At 35.5% G+C, this 23,282-nt stretch overlaps 1 protein-coding gene across 1 annotated transcript; it reads right to left on the bottom strand.

The window, feature by feature from the left end:
* Positions 1–205: 205 nt before the first annotated feature.
* Positions 206–21,522, bottom strand: LOC128027712 (coagulation factor VIII). Its single transcript, XM_052615532.1, has 25 exons — positions 21,349–21,522; positions 19,289–19,386; positions 19,084–19,206; positions 18,327–18,539; positions 18,036–18,209; positions 17,310–17,534; positions 16,458–16,713; positions 16,204–16,387; positions 15,655–15,742; positions 14,898–15,115; positions 13,986–14,136; positions 13,655–13,864; positions 11,391–12,483; positions 9,855–10,020; positions 8,930–9,172; positions 8,118–8,346; positions 7,325–7,507; positions 5,506–5,622; positions 5,356–5,427; positions 4,779–4,864; positions 4,049–4,210; positions 3,116–3,260; positions 2,060–2,208; positions 1,479–1,661; positions 206–1,011 (listed from the first exon to the last, which is right to left on the bottom strand). Exons 1-25 carry the CDS (start codon positions 21,495–21,497, stop codon positions 856–858), a joined length of 5,073 nt encoding a protein of 1,690 aa, XP_052471492.1. The 5' UTR covers positions 21,498–21,522; the 3' UTR covers positions 206–855.
* Between the last annotated feature and the right edge of the window lie 1,760 nt (positions 21,523–23,282).

Genomic DNA, 23,282 nt, shown 5'->3' with positions numbered 1-23,282 from the left:
TGGAGACTTTGTGTGTGTGTGAATAAATGTGCTCATTTTGATGAAGAAGCAGATATTATAGTCATAAATAATAATAAGAATGCTGTATGCCAGGTATTGAATACAGATTTACTTACTTTTACTGGCAAAACACCAGAAGGGAAGAAAACAGTGTGAAAGAATAATATTTGTCAAAGAAACACAAAGCACACAGACGATGGGGAAATCAAGGAATTTTCATCGCCTTTTTATTTTCATAATTAACCATTAAATACCTGAAGAAACAAAAATAATCTCACTCCTGTTTCACAGTGCAAAATATAAAAGTACAGCATATGACGGATTCAGTAGTTATTCCAGACCAGAATATACAAACATCTAATAACCATCAAACATCTTTTTTTATTATGCAAGGGTACATTTACTAGAAAAATAGATATTGGTAATTTATTCCCAATAATACGAATAATAATGTCAAAAAAGTAGACAGTAAAATGAGCAGCGTACTGATCAGAACACTTATAACTTACAGACAACCAGACACAAAACACATGAATCATCATATCACACGAGGAAAACCTGTTCTAGCGATAAACCTATGTAGTGCTTATGTGGGCTCTGTTCAAAACCAAAGTGAGCTGCCTAACTAAACAGAGTTTTTAGGCATCATAGGCAGTCTCCAAGCTGTAAATCCATCCGACCGGCCTGGATAGTTGAATAACTTTTCAGATCAGTCACATACTATACGTGCTTAACAGTTCAGTTATGATGCCAACGTATGGTTTGGAACAGAGCCGTGTGTTTTTGCAAAATTCTTTTATAAAATGTAGTGGAAAACGATCTCTTTCAACCACAATGGATAGATTTAGATTTTTCTCAAAGTGTTTGTTGAGTGTCACAGCCCAAAAACTCCAGCCGCAGGGCAATATCGTTGACCCAGCCTTTCGGGTGAATCCGTATAAAGCGAGTGAACAGGGGAGGATCAAACATGTTCAGCGCCTCTTCATTATGCTCGCTGTTACCCTCAAAGATCTGCATCAGGATGAAAAAGAAACAAAACGGCATCCACATTAATGAGGGGAAACCCATCAAGAACATTTTTCTGCTACAATATGCTACTCACACTGATCCAGAATCAGACCAAGACGGTACAAAGCACAGTATTTCAGTTCAATTCACTGTATTTCTTTATACATTGTTTTCATGCCATTGTATGCAGTGACAATAAATGATCTTACTGTTACTCTTGAATTAATACTCTAATATAGGTGCTTCAATCTCTGCATTACAGTAATTTTCTTATTTTAGAAATACAAAAAATACACATTTACATTTTGTGGGGAAAAGTGCTTAATTATCAAGAAAATAATGGCACACTATAAAACAAAAAGTTCCAAAATGCATCAATATTTTTTATTTTGGAGTGAAATGCAACTTGGACTTTTTTCGTGAGGCAAAATCTGTTCTGTGACAATCAATACACACAAATAAAGCGGTACCTTTTCACTGTCTGTGCCCTGCTCCTTCACACTGGTCCATCTGTGGCCGTCACTGCTAATAGAGACGGTAAATTCTGTGACTGTCATTTTTTTTAGGCCGGTTCGGGCTCCCTGTGAGACCACGCCAGTCACTCTCTTCATAGAGAGAAAGTCCACCTGTAACCACTCATGAGGGTTATTAGTCTGCAGAACCAGAGAAGAGGAGGGAAGACAGAAAGAGACAAAATATAAGGTGATCAGTCTGATAACCTCTTTACAGTGATGAACATTTAAAATGTGAAACAAACACCCATGTGCAGAATGAATGTGCATAAATCTACCAAAAAATGGCTTGCACTTTATGAAAAGGCATTAAGTTCGGGCTTAATTTTTTTCCAGAAATTGGATTTAGCATTGTGTTGTGTGAGGGAAATGTCTGTAAAATAATTTGATAATGTTGCAGGAAAAACTTTTCACACAGACAGACAGGATAGAGGAAACACTCTCACAATGGGCTTATAAAACACACGGTCTAGAGAGAAAATTCCCATTCACTCCCTCTAAGAACAACAGATCAGACAGACAGATGGGTGGACAGATACCTTGGGTCTCCATGCATTTGCTCGCCCCTTCAGGTGAAGTCTAGCGAGGTCGGGACTCCAGGACAGCAACCACTTGTTTAAGAAGGAGGAGGCGCTGATGCTGCTGCTGGGAATCATCATGCGCTCCATTCCCAACGGCACAGAACAACCTGACAAACACACACTCAAACATCCTCATATCCATTTGAAGTAGTGTGATTTTACTACCACTGAGATACACATTTTTGTATTTATATTGTGACTTCTGTCTAATATACTATCTCAACTTATTCATGTATATCCACATTTATGTACCTATATCAAAGCCAAAGATCTAGTAATGGCTTTCAAGTGCAAAGATGCTATTTATTTATTTAGTTTTATTTTTTTTCACATAATTCTTAAAGGAAAAAATGTTTATGTAGTTAAGATTTGTTTATTTTTGTACACCAAGTTGAAATAAATGAAATTGAGAAATACTGCATGCCAAATATTAAGATAGATAAAATAAGTATATAAAATAAGCTAAATAAAATATGTATATTAATTAGATATAACACGTTTACTTTTCGTTTATCATTTATTTCAAATAACGTTTTTCTTATGGTTTCAGTTTTTTAACTATAATAACTTTGATTTGAAGAACATATTAGGTCCTTGTTTTGGAGAAGTGTTTCTGAATGTGCAGAAACATGCATTATTCGGCTCTCTCAATTAAAAGAAACGTTTTGACTCTAACTTTTCTCTGATAATGAAACTTTGGACATTGCCATTGATGCATGAAAGGAGAAAAGGTGTAAAGCAAGAGAGAGTAAACAAGGAACCGTTAGAAAGCCTTGAATTGGATCTTTCTGATGCTACAAGCATGATGACAAATGCTCATGAACTGACAAAAACATCGAAAGGTTTCATCTTTCCGTTTATAAATCGCCACATGCTGATGAAAATGGCATTGAAAGGCAAACAAGAGAAATATGCTTTGCAAAGACCTTCAGAGTCTTGTCATTTAAATAGTGTCTTTTCCTCCAGTTTTATTTGTTAGAAAGTGCTGTAATCAATCAGTGCATGTCTACTCACTATTAAGGTCACATCCCAGCAGCTCAATCCTCAGAGTGGGCTGCTTCTGAAAAGTCAGTGGGTGAATTCGGATGTAGCGACCCACAATGGGTGGAGAAAACAAGTTCTCCTTTACTCTGGAACCGTCCATGTTTCCACTGAAGGTCTGAAAACAATTAAACAAGAAAACAGATGTGAATAATACTGAAACTACGAAAGATACAAAAATAATCACATTCGTAATTAGGATAACACTTCTTTTGAAATCAAAGCAAATCCGTTTCAATGGGACAATAATTTGTAGGAGTTAGTTTCATTGTGTGTTTCTAAAGTTTGCGCTGTTTAATGGGCAGATGATTTACGGCTGGCTGTAATTTTTATTTAAAAATTTCTAGAAGATTGAACAAGATGCTGTTAACATATTTTTGTATATCTATATTTATGTAGGCCTATATGATGTTTCTCATTTAATATGCAAATACATTAGGCAATCTTAAATTATGTTACATATATAAGGACATGTCACAAAAACAATCTCCAGGTCACGTTTCACCCTCAAATCCAATGCAATGATTAAATAATAAATGGGGGGAAAAAAAATCGATTTTATTTTGCATGAAGAAAATGAAGTCTATTAGTCTATTAAGATTTTGTGCATTGTAAGTTTTCATTATATTTCCATTCCATTCTAATTATTTTTTGCCGTTCATAATCATTTTATTTTTTACCTTTAGGCTTGATATTTTTTTTTTGTGGAGTGAATTATAATTTCACCCTAAAGACACAGAAGTAAAGAGTGAGGTCATTATGGTAAAACTAAATAACTGTGAAATAAATATTTACTTATATTATAAGAGAACTTCACGGTGGAAAAAGTAAAAGGCTACAAAAAGCACACAGCATGGCCCCTTTAAATCAGTTATGTTTGGAGAAATTCAGATATTGGTTACTGACATAAGATGACTTGGTACTGTTTCCCTGGTAGGTAGTCCAGTTCTCCTGGTCGATGCTGTAACTAATGGTGTACAGGATGGTGAAATACTCGCTCAAACCCATCGAGGTCTTTGCACCCTGAGTCTGAATGCCATGAAGAAGCATGGGCCTTAACAGATCCACCTGAAACCACATACAGCAACAGAGAATAGATATGGAAAATTATCAGGTTCTGTTTTTACCAATGAATTTGTGCTTATTTACTACAGCAATTCATAGCAATGGAATAGCGAGTTGTGCATTGCTAAAAATAACATTCGCATCAGAATTTTCAATTACTTTTCAGTGCTAAGATTAACTTTTCCAGGCCATGCCAGAAATCCCCTATCATATGAACCCTGCTCAAGTTGTTGTATATCCTGCACTTGTTCTCTCTCTCTAGCTTCCAGGCATTACTGAAGCAAAGGTTAAATCAAATATATTGCACAAACCTATTTATAGTTTTTAAAAGTATTTCCCACTTTGTCTTGCTGACAGTGAAAGTATAATGTGTCGTGACTTGCTTACTGTGGTGCAAAGAGTCACCATTGTCTGTGGCACGTTGTGAAATATGAGCCTAAGATAAATCATAATGTGTTATTTTTAACTATTAAAATGAGTCATCACAGTCCATGACTGGGTAGCACAGTCATAAAAGAAAGAAAGAAAAAAGAACAGCACGTTACAACTGCAAAGAGAAGATTTCTTTTACCTGGAGCCAGGAGTTTGTGCCGATGCCCATCCAGGCATTAATAGAGCCAGATAACTCAAGTCTGGCTAAACCTGGCTTCCAGTTACCTGTAAGAGAAATCAGATTTCAACAATTCAATAAAAGTAGAAATATTTTATTAAAAACACTTAATTTTGTGGCCCTAGTCAAAAAACCTTAAATCCTATTAATAGCACATCTTTCAAGACAAATATAGTGGGACAGATTACAAATCCTCTGTACACATTATTGAATTATGACTTTTGAATACATTTATTGTACTATTATCTTGTGTTTTTTGTTGCTCTTACCAGGGTCATTATAAAATATTATAGATAATTATATGAAATCAAATAATTAAAAAAACAACAACAACAAAATTACCAATAGGTAAAAGAGTAAAAACAGAATCTAGAAATAAAATCTAAATGTTTTGCAATTGCAAATCAGCCTATTATAATGATTTCTGACTGAAGCCTGAGTTATGGTGCTAAAACTAAAATAAAAAAAAGAATATACAAATAAAATATAATTCAACAAAATAGTAAATCAATGATACTTAAATAACCCTGTTTCTTACCATAGTGGTCAGAGGCTGTTATTTGTTTGTTGTCAATCCATCCTGACTGCATTCCTAAAGGCTGAATGCACCCTGATAAACAAAATCAGTCAGTTTCAGGTGTCCTCTAACTATTAATGACGGCAGAAACTGATGAGCTGAAACTCTTACGTGGGCTGTAGACCATTAGCTTGGCCCTCATTCCTGCCATCTGATGTTCTCCGATAGTGCACTCTATTAACCAGGTGCCTACAATGGCTGGCCTCATCTCCACCGTCCCAAAAACTCCTGCCAAATGAGACAGAATTATTGATATACACTGCTGGCCAAAAGTATGATTTCAAAGAACTGTTTTCTATTGTAATGTGTTTTCAAATGTCATTTATTCCTCTGAATGTTAAAGCTGTATTTTCAGCTTCCTTACTCCAGTCTTCAGTGTCACATGATCCTTCAGAAATCAGTCTAATATGCTGATTTGCTGCTCAAGAAACGGGTACACAGCCATTTAGGCAGTTTGGGTTAAGTAAGATTTAAAAACAAAAACAAACTTTTATTCAGCAAAGATGCATTAAATTGATCAAAAGTGAAAGACATCTATCCACCTTTTAAATTATGGGAGGCACTTCCTGTTTGAGGAAGATCCACTCAAAAAGACTCAAACAAAAAAATTCAGATCATAAGGTTGCACTCAAATAATCCTTATCCATCCTTATCCATTTCTCTTCGTGTTCTAATTTCAGAAGTCAGGAGAATAACATAATGTTTGGTGTTTTAATGGGACATGGTGTAATAACTATATCTTTGGCAAGAGCTCTGTTGCAGTATGCTGGATCATTTTCTTCCTGAGTATTTAACTGTAACTGTTTGAATAAAGACAGTGAATACTGCACATTTGTGCTCTGCTGTCCCGTTTTAAAGCTGTGGCAGGTAACTTTTGACGCTCTAGCGGTTAATAAACAGAACTGCTTGCGTCTTGCGGAAGAACATCGTTGCCGGAACTACTTCTCTCTGTTTATGTCTATGAAGAATCACAAAGGTACTGGGTTACTCCGCCGCGGTACGCCCGAAGCAATCTAAAATAGTCAGAATATAAACACTTATTATAGGAGTACCCTAGTGATTCAGGACAAGCTAAAAACACGGTTTGGAAAATGGATTCATGGTGTACTCGCTTATTATGTTCATTTTTCTACATTTTGAACACAAACAAAGTTACGGACCGCAGCTCTGATTGGTTGTTTCTTACCGGGAGCGGATGAATTTCTGCAAATGGCAATAGGACCACTGGGAGGAGCCAGAGGAGCTTGATTTTTTTCACAGATTATCTGTCTCATATTCTATTGTCAGGACATAATGACAGGTTTAACAAATATGTACAAAATATATTTTTACAAAAGTTACCTACTGCAGCTTTAAGTTAGAATATATTCCATGAATAATGCACTGGAAAGCATGAAGAATCTCTTGTTTTTCTCCCCAAATCCTTACGTCTCGTTCCAGGTTCGTTTTCAAACAACTCCCAGAATTTGTGCAAAGCAATACGAAAAAGGTGGATAATTTTACAGATCATTTCTGTTTTAAATAAATCCTGTTCTTGTAAAGTTTCTGTTCATCCAAAAATCCAGTATTTCCAAAATATATTACAACAAAAACTATGAAATGATATCTGAAGGATCATGTGACACTACTGAGGAGACATGATGCTGAAAATCCAGCTTTGATCACAGGAATTAATTACATTTAACAATATTCAAATAGAAAATTGTTATTTTAAAATGTAATATTTTTCAGTATTATTTGATCAAATAAATAGAGCCTCGGTGAGCAGAAGAAGAATCTTCCAAAAATATTTAAACAACTTATGAACTGTACTGTAGGAATATACTGTAAGATTGCAGACAGACTGCCTGAGCTCCATTTAATGAACTGTGATTTGTAAATCTAACATACTAAACGACATGTAAGGTGCCTGGTGATGGATTTGGTTTACCAGGATAGAGATTGAAAACTCCCATGCGGTGTTCCTGAGATTTTCTGACTCCGAATGGCAGTCCGTGGAAGTGTACGGAGTGAAACTCTCCTTGACTTCCAACATTGAAGAGGTGCCAGCGGGCCGTCCGGTACTGTTCAACTATCAGGCCAGGAAGCGTCTCTGACACGTAGCCATTGATAGCTACAAGTACCAATAAAACACAACACAATAATTACAGCTATTATTACATTTCTTAATATTTCTCCTAATAAGCCGAGGTTATAGGTTCAATTCCCATGGAATGTGTGAACTAAGAAAATGTATACCTTGGGTTCACTGTAAGTTGCTTTGTATAAAATCATCTACCAAAGGCATAAATACGCATCAACCTGAGTCAGTGAATTTCCAAATGTTTATATTTAGAAAAACTGTTTGTCTGGAACATTGGCAGTGTGTTAAATCCATTCAGCATGTTACATTATATGTCTTGTTTCTTGTAAGTGTTTGTGTGTGTGATTTAACCACTAAAATTCCATAACAAGCATAAACACACATGTCCATTCGGTGTTTTTAGCATTGTCAAAGAAACAAATCATACTGAGACAGAGAACAGAAAAGATCAGGGGTGCGTTTCCCAAAAGCATAGTTGCTAACAGCAACTTTGTTGGTTGCAATACAATTTCCCATTGCCAACCAACTAAGTTGCTAACAGGTTAGCAACTATGCTTTTGGGAAATGCACCCCTGACTGGTTGTTTCATAAGAGATCTCCAACACGAATGCAGAGTTAATCATAAATTATGAAAATGTACCTGCAAACTTGTTGCTCATCTCAAACCACGGGTCGTCTACTGTGGCCTGGCAAGGAGGGGTGCAAAACTTCCTGATGTTGTAGTCCAGGTACCAGCTCTTTTTTTCATCAAAGGTGGTGAAGAGAAGGAAGAAATCTGTCACGTCAGGCTGAAGTAAGACACGTGGACGAAGGGTACCAGGACGACATATCAGCACCGGGCCGATTAGACCAGAGTTTATGTCCTTCTCCTGGTGGACGCAAGAGGAATATAGAAGTTATTATTGAAGTTTACATTTGTGTTTGGTAAACGCTTTTATCCAAAGCGACTTGTATTGCATTCAAGCTAAATATTTGATCATTTAATCCAATAACCGGTTTTTTTTTTTTTTTGAGTGTCATATTTCATCAGGCTTTTATGGCTCATCTGTCTCATATGTAGTGAGAATATGGAGCTCATACGCTCATATTGATTTTTCTAAAAAAAAAAAAAAATGTGATGCATGGATAATCCAGTATATCTTCAAAACATTTCTAACAATATAAAAGTTATACTTAAGTTTACTTTATAAAAATTAGATTTCACAGCAAACAGACATGTGGACCATGACCTGAAGGTGACCTTATGTTTTTACAATTATATTACTAAAAAGTATAAACTATTTATCATTTGTATTGTAGATTGAGTGCATCGTTTTTCAGCAAAGTTTTGATCAAAGTTTGAAAGTTTAGAGGCCTTAGAAATGTGTGTATCAAATATGATACAGGAGACTTTATAGAGTTACAAACAACATGAAAATGTAATTGTGATTTGCATGTTGCACACTGAATTACCATGTTGACGTTGGAGTAGTAAGCCCCAGCCTTGCAGTCAAACTCTGAAGCTGAGGGACCTTGTCGTCTGGAGACTCTCCAGTTGTAAACCCTCTCCTCCCCTGGAGGAACTGGATCACCTGGTACTTCCTCGGCCTTGAAGCCTTCTGGGCCCGTTCCAGGGATAAAACTCCCCTGCATCTTATCGTACACCCCATGCAAGTGGAAAGAGTACGGTCTGGATGCCAGGTTCTTGAAAACCACCTTGTGGGAAAAGAAATGCAAGAAATTAGTGTGTGCAATGATAAAGATGCAACCATTTTAAGAAATAAACTAGAGAAGCAGAGAATGGCAAAGAGATTGAGAGAAGAGGTTTTGTGTTTAGTTTTTTGCAGTGCATTGGTTTAAGGTTGTGCAGTGGTTAGGTGTTGGGTGAAAAGGTGTTACTTCAAGGAAGTTGTCATGGTTTCTGTGGTTCAAATGGAGTTTGGCTGCTCATCTGAACAGAGAGGAGCAGTGAGAGTGAAGGGTCTGGAAAGTGACTTCGTGCCTTGTTTTAAAGGAACAGCATGGCAGTGCTCTTTCAGTGACGATAACTAACATACACTTTTAGGAGTCAATTGTTGTAGGAATGATTGGAGGTCACACTAGTGAAATTTCCTCAAAGTTTAATGGGCAATTTTCTGTTGTCAATAATGTACCAATATATGAAGTACAGCTTTTCATACAAGTTCACTTTCATACCAAGCAGCTTTCTGATGGTCAGCACAGAAATTTCACATGACCAATTTGAACCTTTTGTAAAATCAGTGTAATCTTTCACCCTCACTTGAAATTCTGTTGAAATGACTGGGTTTTGCAGATAAAAATGTGCCCGAATAACAGTAAATGTGATGATGTAAATGTGAAAATGAAATTAAGAGGTCCTATAAATGAAGAAACTTACAGTTAGAACATCATTACTTTCTGCCTTCAACACAGGACCCATAATGCCGAGGTGCTCGTCCAGTTCTCCTCGTTTGACTGGATGTTTGAAATCTCTGTCCTGATAGGCTCTGAATACTACTTTTTTGTAGGCTGGGAAATATTTTCTCATTCCCCTCCGCATCTCCCTGTGGACACATGAAATATTTAGTGCAAGTTCAATTGGCCAAACTGTTAAGGCTGCTCCTAACTGTTTTTGTGCTCCTCTAAATAGATATTATTCAATCACAGCGCCAAAAAACTAGATTTGTAACATTTATATATATATATATTATTTCATGTTATATTTGTGTGATTCTCCCAAAATATAAATTCTTGAGAATTGTTTACAAAAATGACCAAAAATGTGGTTGTGACATTATTTTTATGATGAGGATTATAAGAAAATTTTGCTCTACAACTAACTATATACAACCAACTAAATGGATCTGATTCAATTTGACAACAACAAAAATTTGATTTTATACAATATCTTATATTATTTTGGTGTTAGGGCCACAATACTGGAATTATTTTCCATTGTATTTTTGCCAACAGGATTCTGTTTCATAATTAAAAACTCCTTTAACACTAGTTTTAAAAAAAAAAAGGATTTGTTTAGAACAGCTTTTAGTGATTTTAATGTTTGTGCTTTGTTTGTATTTAATTGATTTTGTTATAAATAAAAGATACTGTTGTTGTTGTTTTTATTATTATTAATAATATTATTATCATTATCTAACATTAGAAACATTAGAAATTCTTAAGAATCGTCCACTAAAATTGCCTAAAATATACTATATATATATATATATATATATATATATATATATATATATATATATATATATATATATATATATATATATATACTGTATAGTTTAAATGCAGCTTCACAGTAATAAACAGGAAAATAAAGTTGCAGAATTCATCAATTATAAAAAATTATATTTTTTTGCTGTGAAGCAACTCTAGAGAAGATAATAGTGTCAATTTCAGTTCAGTATAGTTCACTGTGTGCATCAATTATGAAACAAATTCAGTTCAGCTAAAAGCTGTTTTATAAATAACATTATAATTGGTTTTTAGATTTTTACTTATTTTAAGTTTTATTATTATTATTTTAAATACACTACTGGTCCAACGTTTGGAACAATTCATATTTTATAATGTTTTTGAAGATCGTTTTGAAGTCTTTTATTCTCACTACAGCTGTGTTTATTTGATCATAAATACAGTTAAACATTCATATTGTGAAATTTTATAAAAATGTTTTAAGTATTATATTAACTTTTGACCCGGCAGTGTATATTTAGGTATTTTTTATTCATTTTTATTTGAGTTTTAGTTATTTTAGTAGTTCAACTCAAACTAAATAAGTACTATAACAAATAATATAATAATATTTATAGAAAATAACTTAAATAATTGTATTATATTGTGTTTTATTTCAGGTCATGCTTATTTCACTAAAATTGCCTAAAATGTGGTTGTGGCACATCAGAAAGCTTATTTTAACCTTGGTTTGACGAGCTGAGCTGGTTTATTGATCCCATAATCCCACATGATTTCCTCTGCTGCGATGTAGTAGCTTCTGAACCTTGATTCTGTGGACCTAATACCGACATTATCTTCAACGTGATGATCCAAACCGAAAACACTCCCATCATCGCCATAATCATCATAGTCACTTGCCAGTGATTTCCTGCCATGGGTCTGGTTTTCTGATGAATTTGACACTGGCTCCAAAACCAGTTCCAGATTTGGTTGGAACCTCTTTGGATCTTTGTAGTTATAGCTATGAAGATTCAGACTTTCCTCCATCTTGTCCTGCTTTGGACCAGAACTTCCAGATTCTTCCAGAACCTCGTTGTTACTCAGAACTTTTGCATCCACTTTATTTACTTTGTCTTTGCTGACGCTGCAAAGCTCCCTTCGATTTCTCGATTTGTCAGACTTGTCCTCCGTAGAGCCGTTTAGATGTTGCTTAGTTGACAGGTTTTTATCTTTAAAAAGGAATTTTCGTAATAGGTCATTTGTTCGATGTGTTTTATTGTGTTCAACTTCATTCAATTGTATGCTTTTAATGTTTAATTTTTGATGTTCTCCTGTTAATTCCTTGTTTTCTGTCGCATTTAATAGGACTGTAGAGTCAATCTCATTTGCCACTGATCTGAAAGACTCAGATTCATAATGGGACCTTTTCTGACGTTCCACTGAATTTCCGCCTGTCTCCCCATCCAGTTGATCCAAAATATCCTGTGGAATACCGCCCTGTGATAAGGCATCCAGATCATTTTCCTGCTTTACGGGAATATATCTTATCTCACACACACGGTTTCTGTTTTGTGTCTCATTGTCTGAGCTTGTGTTTACTCGCCCAATCGCAGAGTCCGTCACAGTTCTGTTTCGGCACACACGAATGGCGATAGTGCGGTGCTTATCCATTGTGCCTCGTGGAATCGGGAAGTCCTGTTCAGTGAAATCGAATTCTTCATCGTAGTCTTCGCTGTCCACCAGGGGAAGGACTCTTTCACAGTTAACAACTGTGTAACGAACACTCATGCCTCGCTGTTTCAGAGACGGATCAAATGCGCTGACCTCCCATTCACCTACAAAGTTCAAACAGCAAACATGTGAACATAATATTAAAACAGGTTCCCGATATAGTAACGAATGATTATTGTATTTGTCTTCATAATATTTCACTAATAACTTGCTCCACCCCAAACAACATTCTGTTTCAAAATATACAATATACTGTAGATATACTGTATAGTTTCAATGCGTCTCCACATTAACAAACAGGAAAATAAAGTTGCAGAATTCATCAATTACTGTATGAAAACTTTTATTTTTTTGCTGTGAAGCAGCTCTAGAGAAGATAGTAGTGTCAATTTCAGTTCAGTATAGTTCACTTTGTGAATCAATTATGAAACAAATTCAGTTCAGCTATAAGCTGCTTTTTAAATAACATTATAATTGGTATTTTATAATTTTATTTATTTTAAGTTTTATTATTATTATTTTAAATACACTACTGGTCCAACGTTTGGAACAATTCATATTTTATAAAGTTTTTGAAGATCTTTTTGAAGTCTTTTATTCTCACTACAGCTGTGTTTATTTGATCATAAATACAGTTAAACATTCATATTGTGAAATTTTATAAAAATGTTTTAAGTATTATATTAACTTTTGACTCGGCAGTGTATATTTAGGTATTTTTTCTTCATTTTTATTTGAGTTTTAGTTATTTTAGTAGTTCAGCTCAAACTAAATAAGTACTATAACAAATAATATAATAATATTTATAGAAAATAACTTTGTTTTATTTCAGGTCATGCTTATTTCATGTTTTTAAGTTGCCCCATTATTGCCTTTCATGCAGTGTGTAATGTAGCTGTATGTGAATGTAAATGATCTGCAAAGTTGTAAAGCTGAAAGTGCACAATAAATAAAGTTATCATCTCCCAAAATTAAGAGTCGACTCTGAACAGCCTAATCAATCATAACAGACTGGGCCATTTGACCAATCAGAGCAGAGCAGGCTCACAGAAAGGAGGGGTTTAGAGAGACTGGATCTTTGAATTGCTATAAAATGAATCATCTGAGAATCGCTGGAAAATGAGGTGATATTAAATGCATAATTTGAGAAAACGAAAGTGTTTCTTGACCTTGCATGCATGTAAACCTATTGTTGGAGACTCCCAAAACAATATTAGGAACTGTAAAAACGATGGCATAATAGGGGCACTTAATGGTTTTACATTTAACATTTACCTAGCATCTCCACTTCAGTGGTCACTGTGTCTCCAGTCATCGGGAAGAGCGTGAGGACAGTGCCATATGTTTTATCCCTCTCAAACATATTTCCCGTGAAGTAGACTGACAGGAAGTTGTTTTGTATGCCAATGTTCGCCACGTGCCAGAGTATGACATCACCAACACACATCCTGAATTGTAGGTGGTTGAACATGAACCCGTTAACAGCTGAAACAGACGGACAAAAAAAAAGGGATTTAACTCCAGTTTTCATGTAATAATACAAACACCCAAAGCAACCCCAGATTATCCATTAATTTATATCTAGAGGTTAAAAGTTCACACCCACTGTGCATGACATTTGAATTGTAGAAATCTGGATCGTTGCGGTCAATCTTAGTTGGATCTTCACTGTTTTTTTTCACGTTCTCCTCAAAGTACCAGCTTCTGTTTTCATCAAACACAGTGAACAGGAGCTTCTTCTCATTATCTGAAGTTAACTGTGAAAACATATTATTATTAAAAATAATGAATTCATCCATTCATCCATCCATACATCCATCAGATAAACAAACATAGGCTCAATGGAAAATAAAAAAATAAAAAATAAAATAAAAAGAAACTGCAGTTTCAAGCGGAAATTAACTTTAGTGGCAGGAAAACACAAACAAGTTTTATTCTTTTTCATGCAAATTATGATTATATGGCAGATTAAGTGCTAACAAAGGCTTATTTTCACATGGTTCCTTGTACAATAGTATGTTATGATCTCAAACAATTCACCATAAACTACTACAATTTCATGTGTGCATCAGATAAAGAGCTCTACTGTCTACTGTAGTAAACTGGCTTGTTAGCGCAGCCGGTACAGCACTGCATTTGTGATGAGAAGCGCTCAAGTACAACTCCCGTTAAATCAAGAAAAAAGAGCTCAAAGACATAAAGAAGCAAGCTAAAGTGACACTATTTAGCAAATGTGTTTTAATCTCACTTTTGCTTTTATTAACACTGTCGATTATGTAACGGGAGGTGGTATGTTATTTTAAAACTAGAACTGTTATGATATGTACAATAACCAGTGTAATAAAACATCATGTTCATCTGTTTTGGATGAAACTTTTAGCACCATTTACTAGACATTTCACTTTGAATGTGCCACGAAAGGTGCGAGAAGCAACGTAACCTCATTTTTGCTACATGCATTTTTTTTCCCCAGTCAGTCTAAGTTGAGATAAACAGATCTACGTCAGTCTCTTCTCACCACTTTGCCTCTTTTGTCCAGAGATTGGGATTTGCAGATGATTAGGGGTCCGACCAGCCCAGACGCCACGTCCCGAACGGGATCCACCGTACTCTGGTATAAGCGCGTAAGGCATCGTGGGTCGGCTTCCATGGGTCCATCGTCTGCTGTCAGTTTCCAGAGGTACGTCATTATCTCACCTGGGGGAACGGCCAAAGAACGGAGGTCCACCTGTTTTTCTTCAACCCACAAAAGAAAGAAAAGTGCTTTTTCATCCAGTTTACTAGAATAACTTGACATCTGACATTAGCATTAATAGCGTTAACTAAAACTAAAATCATTAAAAAAAAACATTTTTTCTATGGTAAAATAAAATAAACGTTAACTGAAATCTAGCTATTTTTGAAGACAACATTCCCATTTTTGTTTCATTTACCTTGAAGTACTAAAATAACTCAAATGGAAGTAAAATGTCTAAATAGTATACTAACAAATATTATACAATTTCTAATAAGTGCTACATTCATCGTGTTGTGTCTTTGTTACGCTAACTAATGTTAACTTGTGGGAACTTATTGTATTGTCACTTATATTTTGTATAATGACACTAAACTGCATAAGTGACTGTTGTCTCAGGCAAATAGTTTGACAATTATACATTTAGCACATGCTTTTATTCAAAGATTTCCTGCATACTGTAGCTGTGCTTCTCCTGTGTGTGTGTGTGTGTGTGTGTGTGTGTAATATAAAATAAATATATAAAATATATGCTTCGTACCCTTGTTTGTGTTCTTCAAAGGCAGAACGCTGGTCAGGCCATTTGGATATATGTTGAATGGTCGACTGGCCATGTTTTTAAAAAAAATCTGATGAAGATATACAAGAGTGAATTTGAGAAAAAAAAAATTCACAGCAAATTTAATCGTCTCAGTTTAACACTTTAAAGTGAAAAATGGTATATATATTTTTAAATGTGTCTTATTGATCTTATTGTGAACAATTCATCCATGCACCTTTAGTGCGAACTACATTTTTTAATTTTTTTTGATAATCTCACTGAGATGTCACTGCTCTCATTTCATTGCGTAAATAAAAATCTAAAGGAAGTGTGAATTATCTTGTCCAGAATTATCTTGTTAAAGAACTCATCTGATTGGAAGATAATTCGTGAATAACAACAGACAATTCTCTTAGAAAGCTATCAGATGACTTAGGAATATAGCATACGTGACATATGGAAATACATTAAGAAATACATTTATACAGGTAAACATAAGGATAAATAAATGTTTTTTTGTTTTGTTTTGTTTAAATCTCTATTCCCTACCTGAAATTTGTCTCCCACTTCCCCTCTGAGCTCTGGGCCCATCAGCATTTTGCCAGTGGTTTTCTTCACAGCAAAGGTCTTGTCAGTATACTCAACGAAAGCCACTTTCTTATAAACGCCACCTAAGTGCTGAGGACCTTTTCTGAACCACTCAGATTCTGCTACTGCTGATGATGATGAAGGCCTGAAGCGTGAAAAATCAACGTTAGTTTCAGTCGGTTTCACACCATTCATCTCAGGACATCAGGACGTACCGGTCGCTGCTTTGAGACGAATAGTCCCAGTCCTTCTCCTCTGCAGCGATGTAGTGAACCCACACTTTAGGTCTTCCCTTGGCACTCGATCGAAGCACTGACACAGGGCCTCCTTGCTTGAACACAATGGAAAACATGTTGTCTTCCTCCTCCTCCTCCTCCTCGTTCCCAGTATGTATGACATTTCGTTTGTCTGGGATCGGGGCCAGCACAGGATCAGGGCAGTTATCCACAGTGAAGAACGCATTCATCCCAGCTGGAGAAGAGAGATAAATCGAACATTAGAGAAACATCAATGATTTACACACAGTTCTAAAGCAAACTCCTTGCAAATTCATCGAGACCATCAAAGTGCAAAGTACATATTTCTCAGGTCATCTTGGCCTAAATCTTTCCCCTTATTAAACAAACAATTTATTGTGCAAGAAAAAGCCTGCACGATCGCAAGCTAATCAAACTGTGTCATTGCAAATTTTGCTTCACTTTTACTTAAAACATCCAATTTAAAAAAGATATAACATGTATAAAAAGATGCAACATAAAGCCACAATTTTTAGCATTAATCAAGTCATGCAGAAGTCATTCTAATATGTTGGTTTGCATATTATTATCAATGTTGAAAAAAGTTGTGCTGCTTTTGATTTGTGATTCTTTGATGAATAGAAGAGCATTTATTTAAAACAGAACTCTTTTTATAACATTATAAATATCTTAACTGACACTTCTGATCAATTTAATGCATCTTTACTGATTAAAAGTATTCATAAATCTTACTTACAAAGTACTGATGGAGCGTTATTATTATTATAGTACAAATATGAAACCTTTAACATTGTATGAGCAGAGTCTTGCCTGTCTGATGAGAGTGGATCTTGCAAGAGATCAGAAACTTTCCAGCAGCGGACGGCTTCATCAGGGCTGTAGTGAAGGTCATGGGCGTCATGTCTACAGTTACCCGCTTATGGTCGAACACCTTTAGGGTGTGTCCTTCAAACTGGATGCTGTGGATCTCTGGGGTTGACCCAAGACCAAGAAGATGCCAGGACACCACTGGGCTCTTCTGGCACACCGTGAGTCCTAATGAAATAATAATTACAGAATATGAAGGTTTGAGAATTACAGCATGTACAATACAACATAGTACAGGGTTAAATCTTATAGACCTATATTGAACATGTCTACCCAAGTGCAAAAAAAAGAGTTTGAAATAGTTTTAAATGTTTTTTTTTTTTTAACAGAAGTCTCACCAAGGCTGCAATTTATCAACAAAAAAAAACTTAAATTTTCAAACATATTCAAATAAAAATATATATTTTAAATTAGAATAATATTTCATAATATTACTGTTTTTTACTGTATTTTTTATTCAATAGACGTAGCCTTAGTGAGCAGAAGAGACTTCCTAAAATCTTAATTATAAGCCAAACTTTTGGTAATATATATTTATATTTTTCATAGAAAAAAATTAAATTTTTTTTTACTTTAATATACTTTTTGCATTAAATGTATTATTACTGTAAAGAGAAAAATCTCATGCATTTCTCAGGCGCTGCTCAGGTGTGGTGAGGCTGACCGCACCTGGTAATGTTGAGTTGATGTATCCATTGATGGTGTGGTACTGGGTTGGACTGGATGTTTTCTTCAGTTTATCTGCTCGGCCCACTTGCTGGTACCAACTTTTACTCTCATCAAAGACAGCAAGAAGCAGAATGAACTCCGGAGCCTTCCGCTGTCTCTCCTCGGTCAGAGCCTCTGAGAGAGGAACATTTTAAAAGACATATTTTCCCGCATTCTCATTTAGTACAAAGTGTCAGTGATATTTGACTTGATATATTTGACAAATCCCAACGAGAAGCAACAGAGTCACACCTGTCTTACAGATCAGGAGAGCCCCGACGAGCCCGCTGTTGAAATCTCGGACGATGTCCACCTGTGATGAGTAGATGTAGGTGAGACAGTCTGGATCTGATGTGGTTGGCCCGGAGCTGGGGGAAATGTCCCACACGTACTTGTAGTAACCACCAGGAGGCACTGCATCATCCGCTCGCTCCTGAGGAGAACTAGAGTCCTCGTACCCTGCGCCTGCAGTAAACAAAAAAAACAGAAGGATGTTGAGGTTTATCTTTACACAATCTTCAAACCCAGCAGAATATTGCTGCATGTCACAGGTTATTGCTTTTGTTTTGCTGGGCAAGCCTGAACTTACTATATGTTGAGTTTATACAGGAAATCACATGTATTTTACACAGTCTGGAATTTATCACTATCTCCAGTGTTTCAAAACAGAATTCAAAACAATTCATATAATGATGTTCATTTTATAAACAACTTGTTTAATGCGGTAAAAGTCAGACAATCTAGAATTAAATTATCTACATTCCAAACGGGTTTTCGATTGCAGCAATAAAACATTTCAATGAGCAATTGTTAAAAAAAAAAAAAAACACTTTTAGAACATTTTAATAATATAAAGAACCTTATTTCACTATAAAGAACCTTCTGTGGAATGGAGAGATCACATGGATGTTAAAGGTTCTCAATGGAACCATCAATACAATGAAGTTTATTTTTAAGAGTAAATAGAATTTCAAAGAGATGAATGCAAATTCCATTCAGGCAGATTTACCTTCCGATTGTTTCCAGTACGGAATGCCGATGGGAGAAATACTGAAAAATTGTGATGCAAAGTTTTTGAAGTGCACCACAACCCTGTCGTTCACCACTGTTCTGATAGTCGGGCCTTGAATACCTGAAACAGATCATTAAACATTCTGTTCATTTAGTTTTTTTTTTTTTTTCTAAGAAACAGAAATGTATACGTTTATACTGACCAGCCCATGGAGGTTTGGACTTTGGTGTTGTAAAAGTGGAATCAGTGTATTCTGTATATACAGCCTTGATATATTTCTGGACACCAGATGCAAATTTCCTGTAAGGAATTATTATGCAGTTACTAAACATTTTTACAATACAAACCAATGCAAAATAATACAGTGCAACTTTCTTAATTCATTATAGTTAGCAATTCATTGCTAAATGTTTAAAGGAATAGTTCACTCAAAAATGAATGGCTGCTAAAAAACTACTCATCCTCAGGTCATCCAAGATGTAGATACATTTGTTTCTTCATGGGAATAGATTTGGAGAAATGTAGCATTAAATCACTTGCTCAATGGATCCTCTGTAGTGAATGGGTGCCATCAGAATTAGAGTCCAAACAGCTGATAAAAACATCACAGTTATCCACAAGTAATCAACAAGTCTTTGATCTTTTAAGCTGTTTAATGTCACTCACCAGGTGCTGCATGCATCAGCCCAAAGGAAATTTAAAAAAGGTGAACAAAGGCCTTCTGTAGCGAATCGATGTGTGTGTGTGTGTGTGTGTGTGTGTGCGTGTGTTTTTAATATCTATATTTAAAACATAATAATAACTTTAATCTTGCTTGCGCTCACAGTTGTAAACGGAAGCAGTTCTGTGTGGATTATGTTTGGAGGTCGGCTATGCACATGCACCGCTCAGAAGTGATGCATGTGGAAGCACAATGGAGAGATCAAAATAAAATAACAGTCACCAGAAAACAAGGATTTGTAAAGAGGAATGTCGGAGGATTTCGATATAAGACAAGAGGAGACTGGCTTTCCTAAAGTAAGGAAACTCTGCTTCCTTTGCTCATGTTAATAAACGTTGGTTTTCACGAGTCTTCCTGGCGCATGTGCAACGCTGACCTCATATGTCATCAGCCCAGAGCCGCTTCTGTGTACAACTGGCTGTGTGAGACACTTTTTTTTAAGGATGGGCACATTTTATTTAACTTCTTTTGGACTGATGCATGCAACACCTATTGAGTGCCATGAAACACCTTGAAAGAGCAAAGACCATTTTTAATATAACTCCAACTGGATTCGTCTTAAAGAATGAAGTCATATACACCTAGGAAGACTTGCGGGTGAGTAATTTATGGGCTAATTTTCATTTTTGGGTGAACTAAACCTTTAATGATAGATTTGTTTCTTACAAACACACAGCTTTTCACTTAACAAGATGTTAACTGGAGTTATGTGGATTACTGGTGGTTTACTGTGATGTTTTTATCAGCTGTTTCGACTCTCACGGCTACATGAATGCTACATTTCCCTACATTTCCCCAAGTCTGTCCCCATAAAGAAACAAACTGAGGGTGAGTAGGCTACATTTTCAGCAAATTTTCATTTTTAGCTGAACTTTTCCTCTAATAATTAAACCAGGCATTGTATTTTTTTTAAATAGTACTTGTAGTACTTACAGAATGCTTTGTCTTATGAAATAGTATACATGGTTGCAACATGGTTGCAACAGATATGCATATTCAGCAAATGATCTGCTGCGGTTTCACACTAATGAGCTTGAACTGTTATCACATTCAGTTCTGAAAGCACCAAATCAAAGCGTGTTTGTTCTGACCGCCTGTAATTCATGGACTGAAAATCACTACGAGAATATATGAAATATAAATAACAGGCAGGCTTCAGATCACTAAAACAATCAATCAAGCTATGAATGACACTGACCGTATCTAACTGCAAACTGGTCACATTCGTTACGCTCTGTTTAACTACAACTAGGGAGCAGAACTGAAATTTGGACAGCCCTCAAAGTTGGCAAGTAATGAAAAGAGCAAACAATTTCTCAAAGCTGTTTCCTTTCTGTAATAACTAACTGATGCCATTATATGCTTGATGGTCACATTCCAGTTTACTCTGATAAAACACCATTGTTCGAACACTGTGGTGTTTTGAGAACACTATTACAACATTTCATAGACTATGTATAATAAATGACATAAAGTTGTATAATAAATCTTTGTTCGTAGCAATAATTTGAAAGCATGTGCATAATAATAAAAATGCCCACCTCTGGTTTGCAGTAGGATCTGCTGTGTCTGTAAACACATATTCCCACTTAGTTTCCACTGCTGCGATGAAGAACTCCAAAGTCTTCGCCAGGACACAGGAAGACTTCAGACACAATGTGAATGAGAGGAGAAAAAGCACAACCTTCATCACTGGAGCACGAGATAATGCTGACTGAATGTGATGCTGCGATGCTGTCAGGACATATTTAACTGCACAGGAAAAGATTTCAAGGAGGAGCCAGAAAGAAAGCAGAACAGAGAGATAATTCATGATGCTCATGAGTAACGAGTATGAGTGTTTGAGTATGAGTAAGAAAGAAAGGATGGAAAGGAAAGGTTTGCTGTGTGCACTATTTGTGCAAATTTCTACAGTATTTTTCTTTCTTTCTTGAAAACCAAATTTTTTTAGCAATAGTAACCGTCTTCAACATTTACATTTAATGTTTAATCACATTAACACAATGTGATTGTGAAAACAGTATACACAATGAAAGCAATGTACCATATAAATGGATTAAAGGGAGGGAATGTTTTCCTGGAACTCCAACATAGACAATAGTATATATATATATATATATATATATATATATATATATATATATATATATATACAAAAGCTTCTTTCACATTTTGAAAGGTATCATCACCTAAATGTAACTTTTTATTTAACTATTTAGATGTTTTCCTTTTAAACGCCTTCGACTTTGCATGAATGTGCTAAATTACAAGGTGTTTGTAAGCGAAAAAAGACAACACACAAACAAAACAAATATCTGACCAATATACATATAAACATTCAACATATTTGTGAATAATAGTATAAAGGGATAGTTTGTAAGCAAATCACTTATATTTTTTACTTTACACATAGGCTATTCACGAACTCCTTAAAGAACCCAGGCGGCTTGTTTAATTATTAAATGGTTAATAACTTTTCACATATCCATAAAATACACCATTGTTCCTGTGCTATTTAGTTTCAGTCCATTAGACAGCGATGAAGAAGTCTGATCGATGACCGATGAGAGATATTATTGTTTTTACTTTTCAGGTGCGCACCGCGTCACCCAGTGATCCTACGGAGTGATGTCATCATTTGACTAATCTGTGTAGTCCCGGTTAGTTCTGGCGCATTTGCTTTTATCATATGAGTAGTAATTAAACATTTAGTCTATAAGACACGTCGTGAACTATACTTGCATTTAAACTAGGATCTCGTCTAAAATCAGTAGGTAAATAGGAAACATGGGCTTTCAGTGTCGAGAACTATAAAAAAAAAAAAAAAACAGACAAAAAAAGAAGCCTTTAACAGCAGGCATCATCTGTCAGGAATCACGTCACTGAAAGGTAACGGCGCCACCTACTGGAGATCACGCGGTGAAAAAACGGTATCGCGAGCTCACACGTCACTGAAAAGCAGCTTTGCAAATAAATTAGTCGCTATGGCCATGGAAACTGTGTTGCAAAATCATTTCGTTTGCAAAACTTTATTTTCTGTACAATAATTACATTCTTCTGCAAGTGTATGTGGCATTAGTTACAGTTCTGTGCAGCCAATAATGATTACATGCATTATTTGTGTTATGTTAGGATAAAGTCATAATGTCAACTTTATTTATAGGCCTATAGTGTTTTATTAGTGATTACTAGTTGTGCCGAAGCAGCTTTACAGTGCCAAATAGGAAAATAGTTTGCCAAAAATACAAGACAACTGAAAGGAATTCAAAGGCGACAGTGGGAAGCAACTGACAGAAATGAAAAGGGAAAAAAGTGACCATTGCCCGCGGTTTTAGTTTTTATGGAGTTTTACATTTTTAGAATGATTTTTTTTTTACATAAAGTCAGTGATTTATGAACCAACCCCTCTGTAAAAATTTTCAGATTATAGATAGGAATAAAACTACAAATCTGGGTGTATGTAATTATTTCCCAC

The sequence above is a fragment of the Carassius gibelio genome, chromosome A14, assembly GCF_023724105.1.
Source record: "Carassius gibelio isolate Cgi1373 ecotype wild population from Czech Republic chromosome A14, carGib1.2-hapl.c, whole genome shotgun sequence".
In the NCBI taxonomy this organism is placed as follows: domain Eukaryota; kingdom Metazoa; phylum Chordata; class Actinopteri; order Cypriniformes; family Cyprinidae; genus Carassius; species Carassius gibelio.
Note: the sequence above shows the minus strand (reverse complement) of the source record. Positions and strands in the feature narration are given on the sequence as shown.

What these genes read in the sequence shown, in the direction of transcription:
- LOC128027712 (XM_052615532.1), bottom strand. Translation starts at nt 21,497, where the DNA reads ATGAAGGTTGTGCTTTTTCTCCTCTCATTCACATTGTGTCTGAAGTCT. An exon ending in CATCAACTCAACATTACCAG is followed by an intron (nt 17,535 to 18,035) that starts GTGCGGTCAGCC and finishes TTATTTCATTAG; the next exon opens with GACTCACGGTGTGCCAGAAG. An exon ending in CACTGAAGTGGAGATGCTAG is followed by an intron (nt 12,484 to 13,654) that starts GTAAATGTTAAA and finishes TGAACTTTGTAG; the next exon opens with GTGAATGGGAGGTCAGCGCA.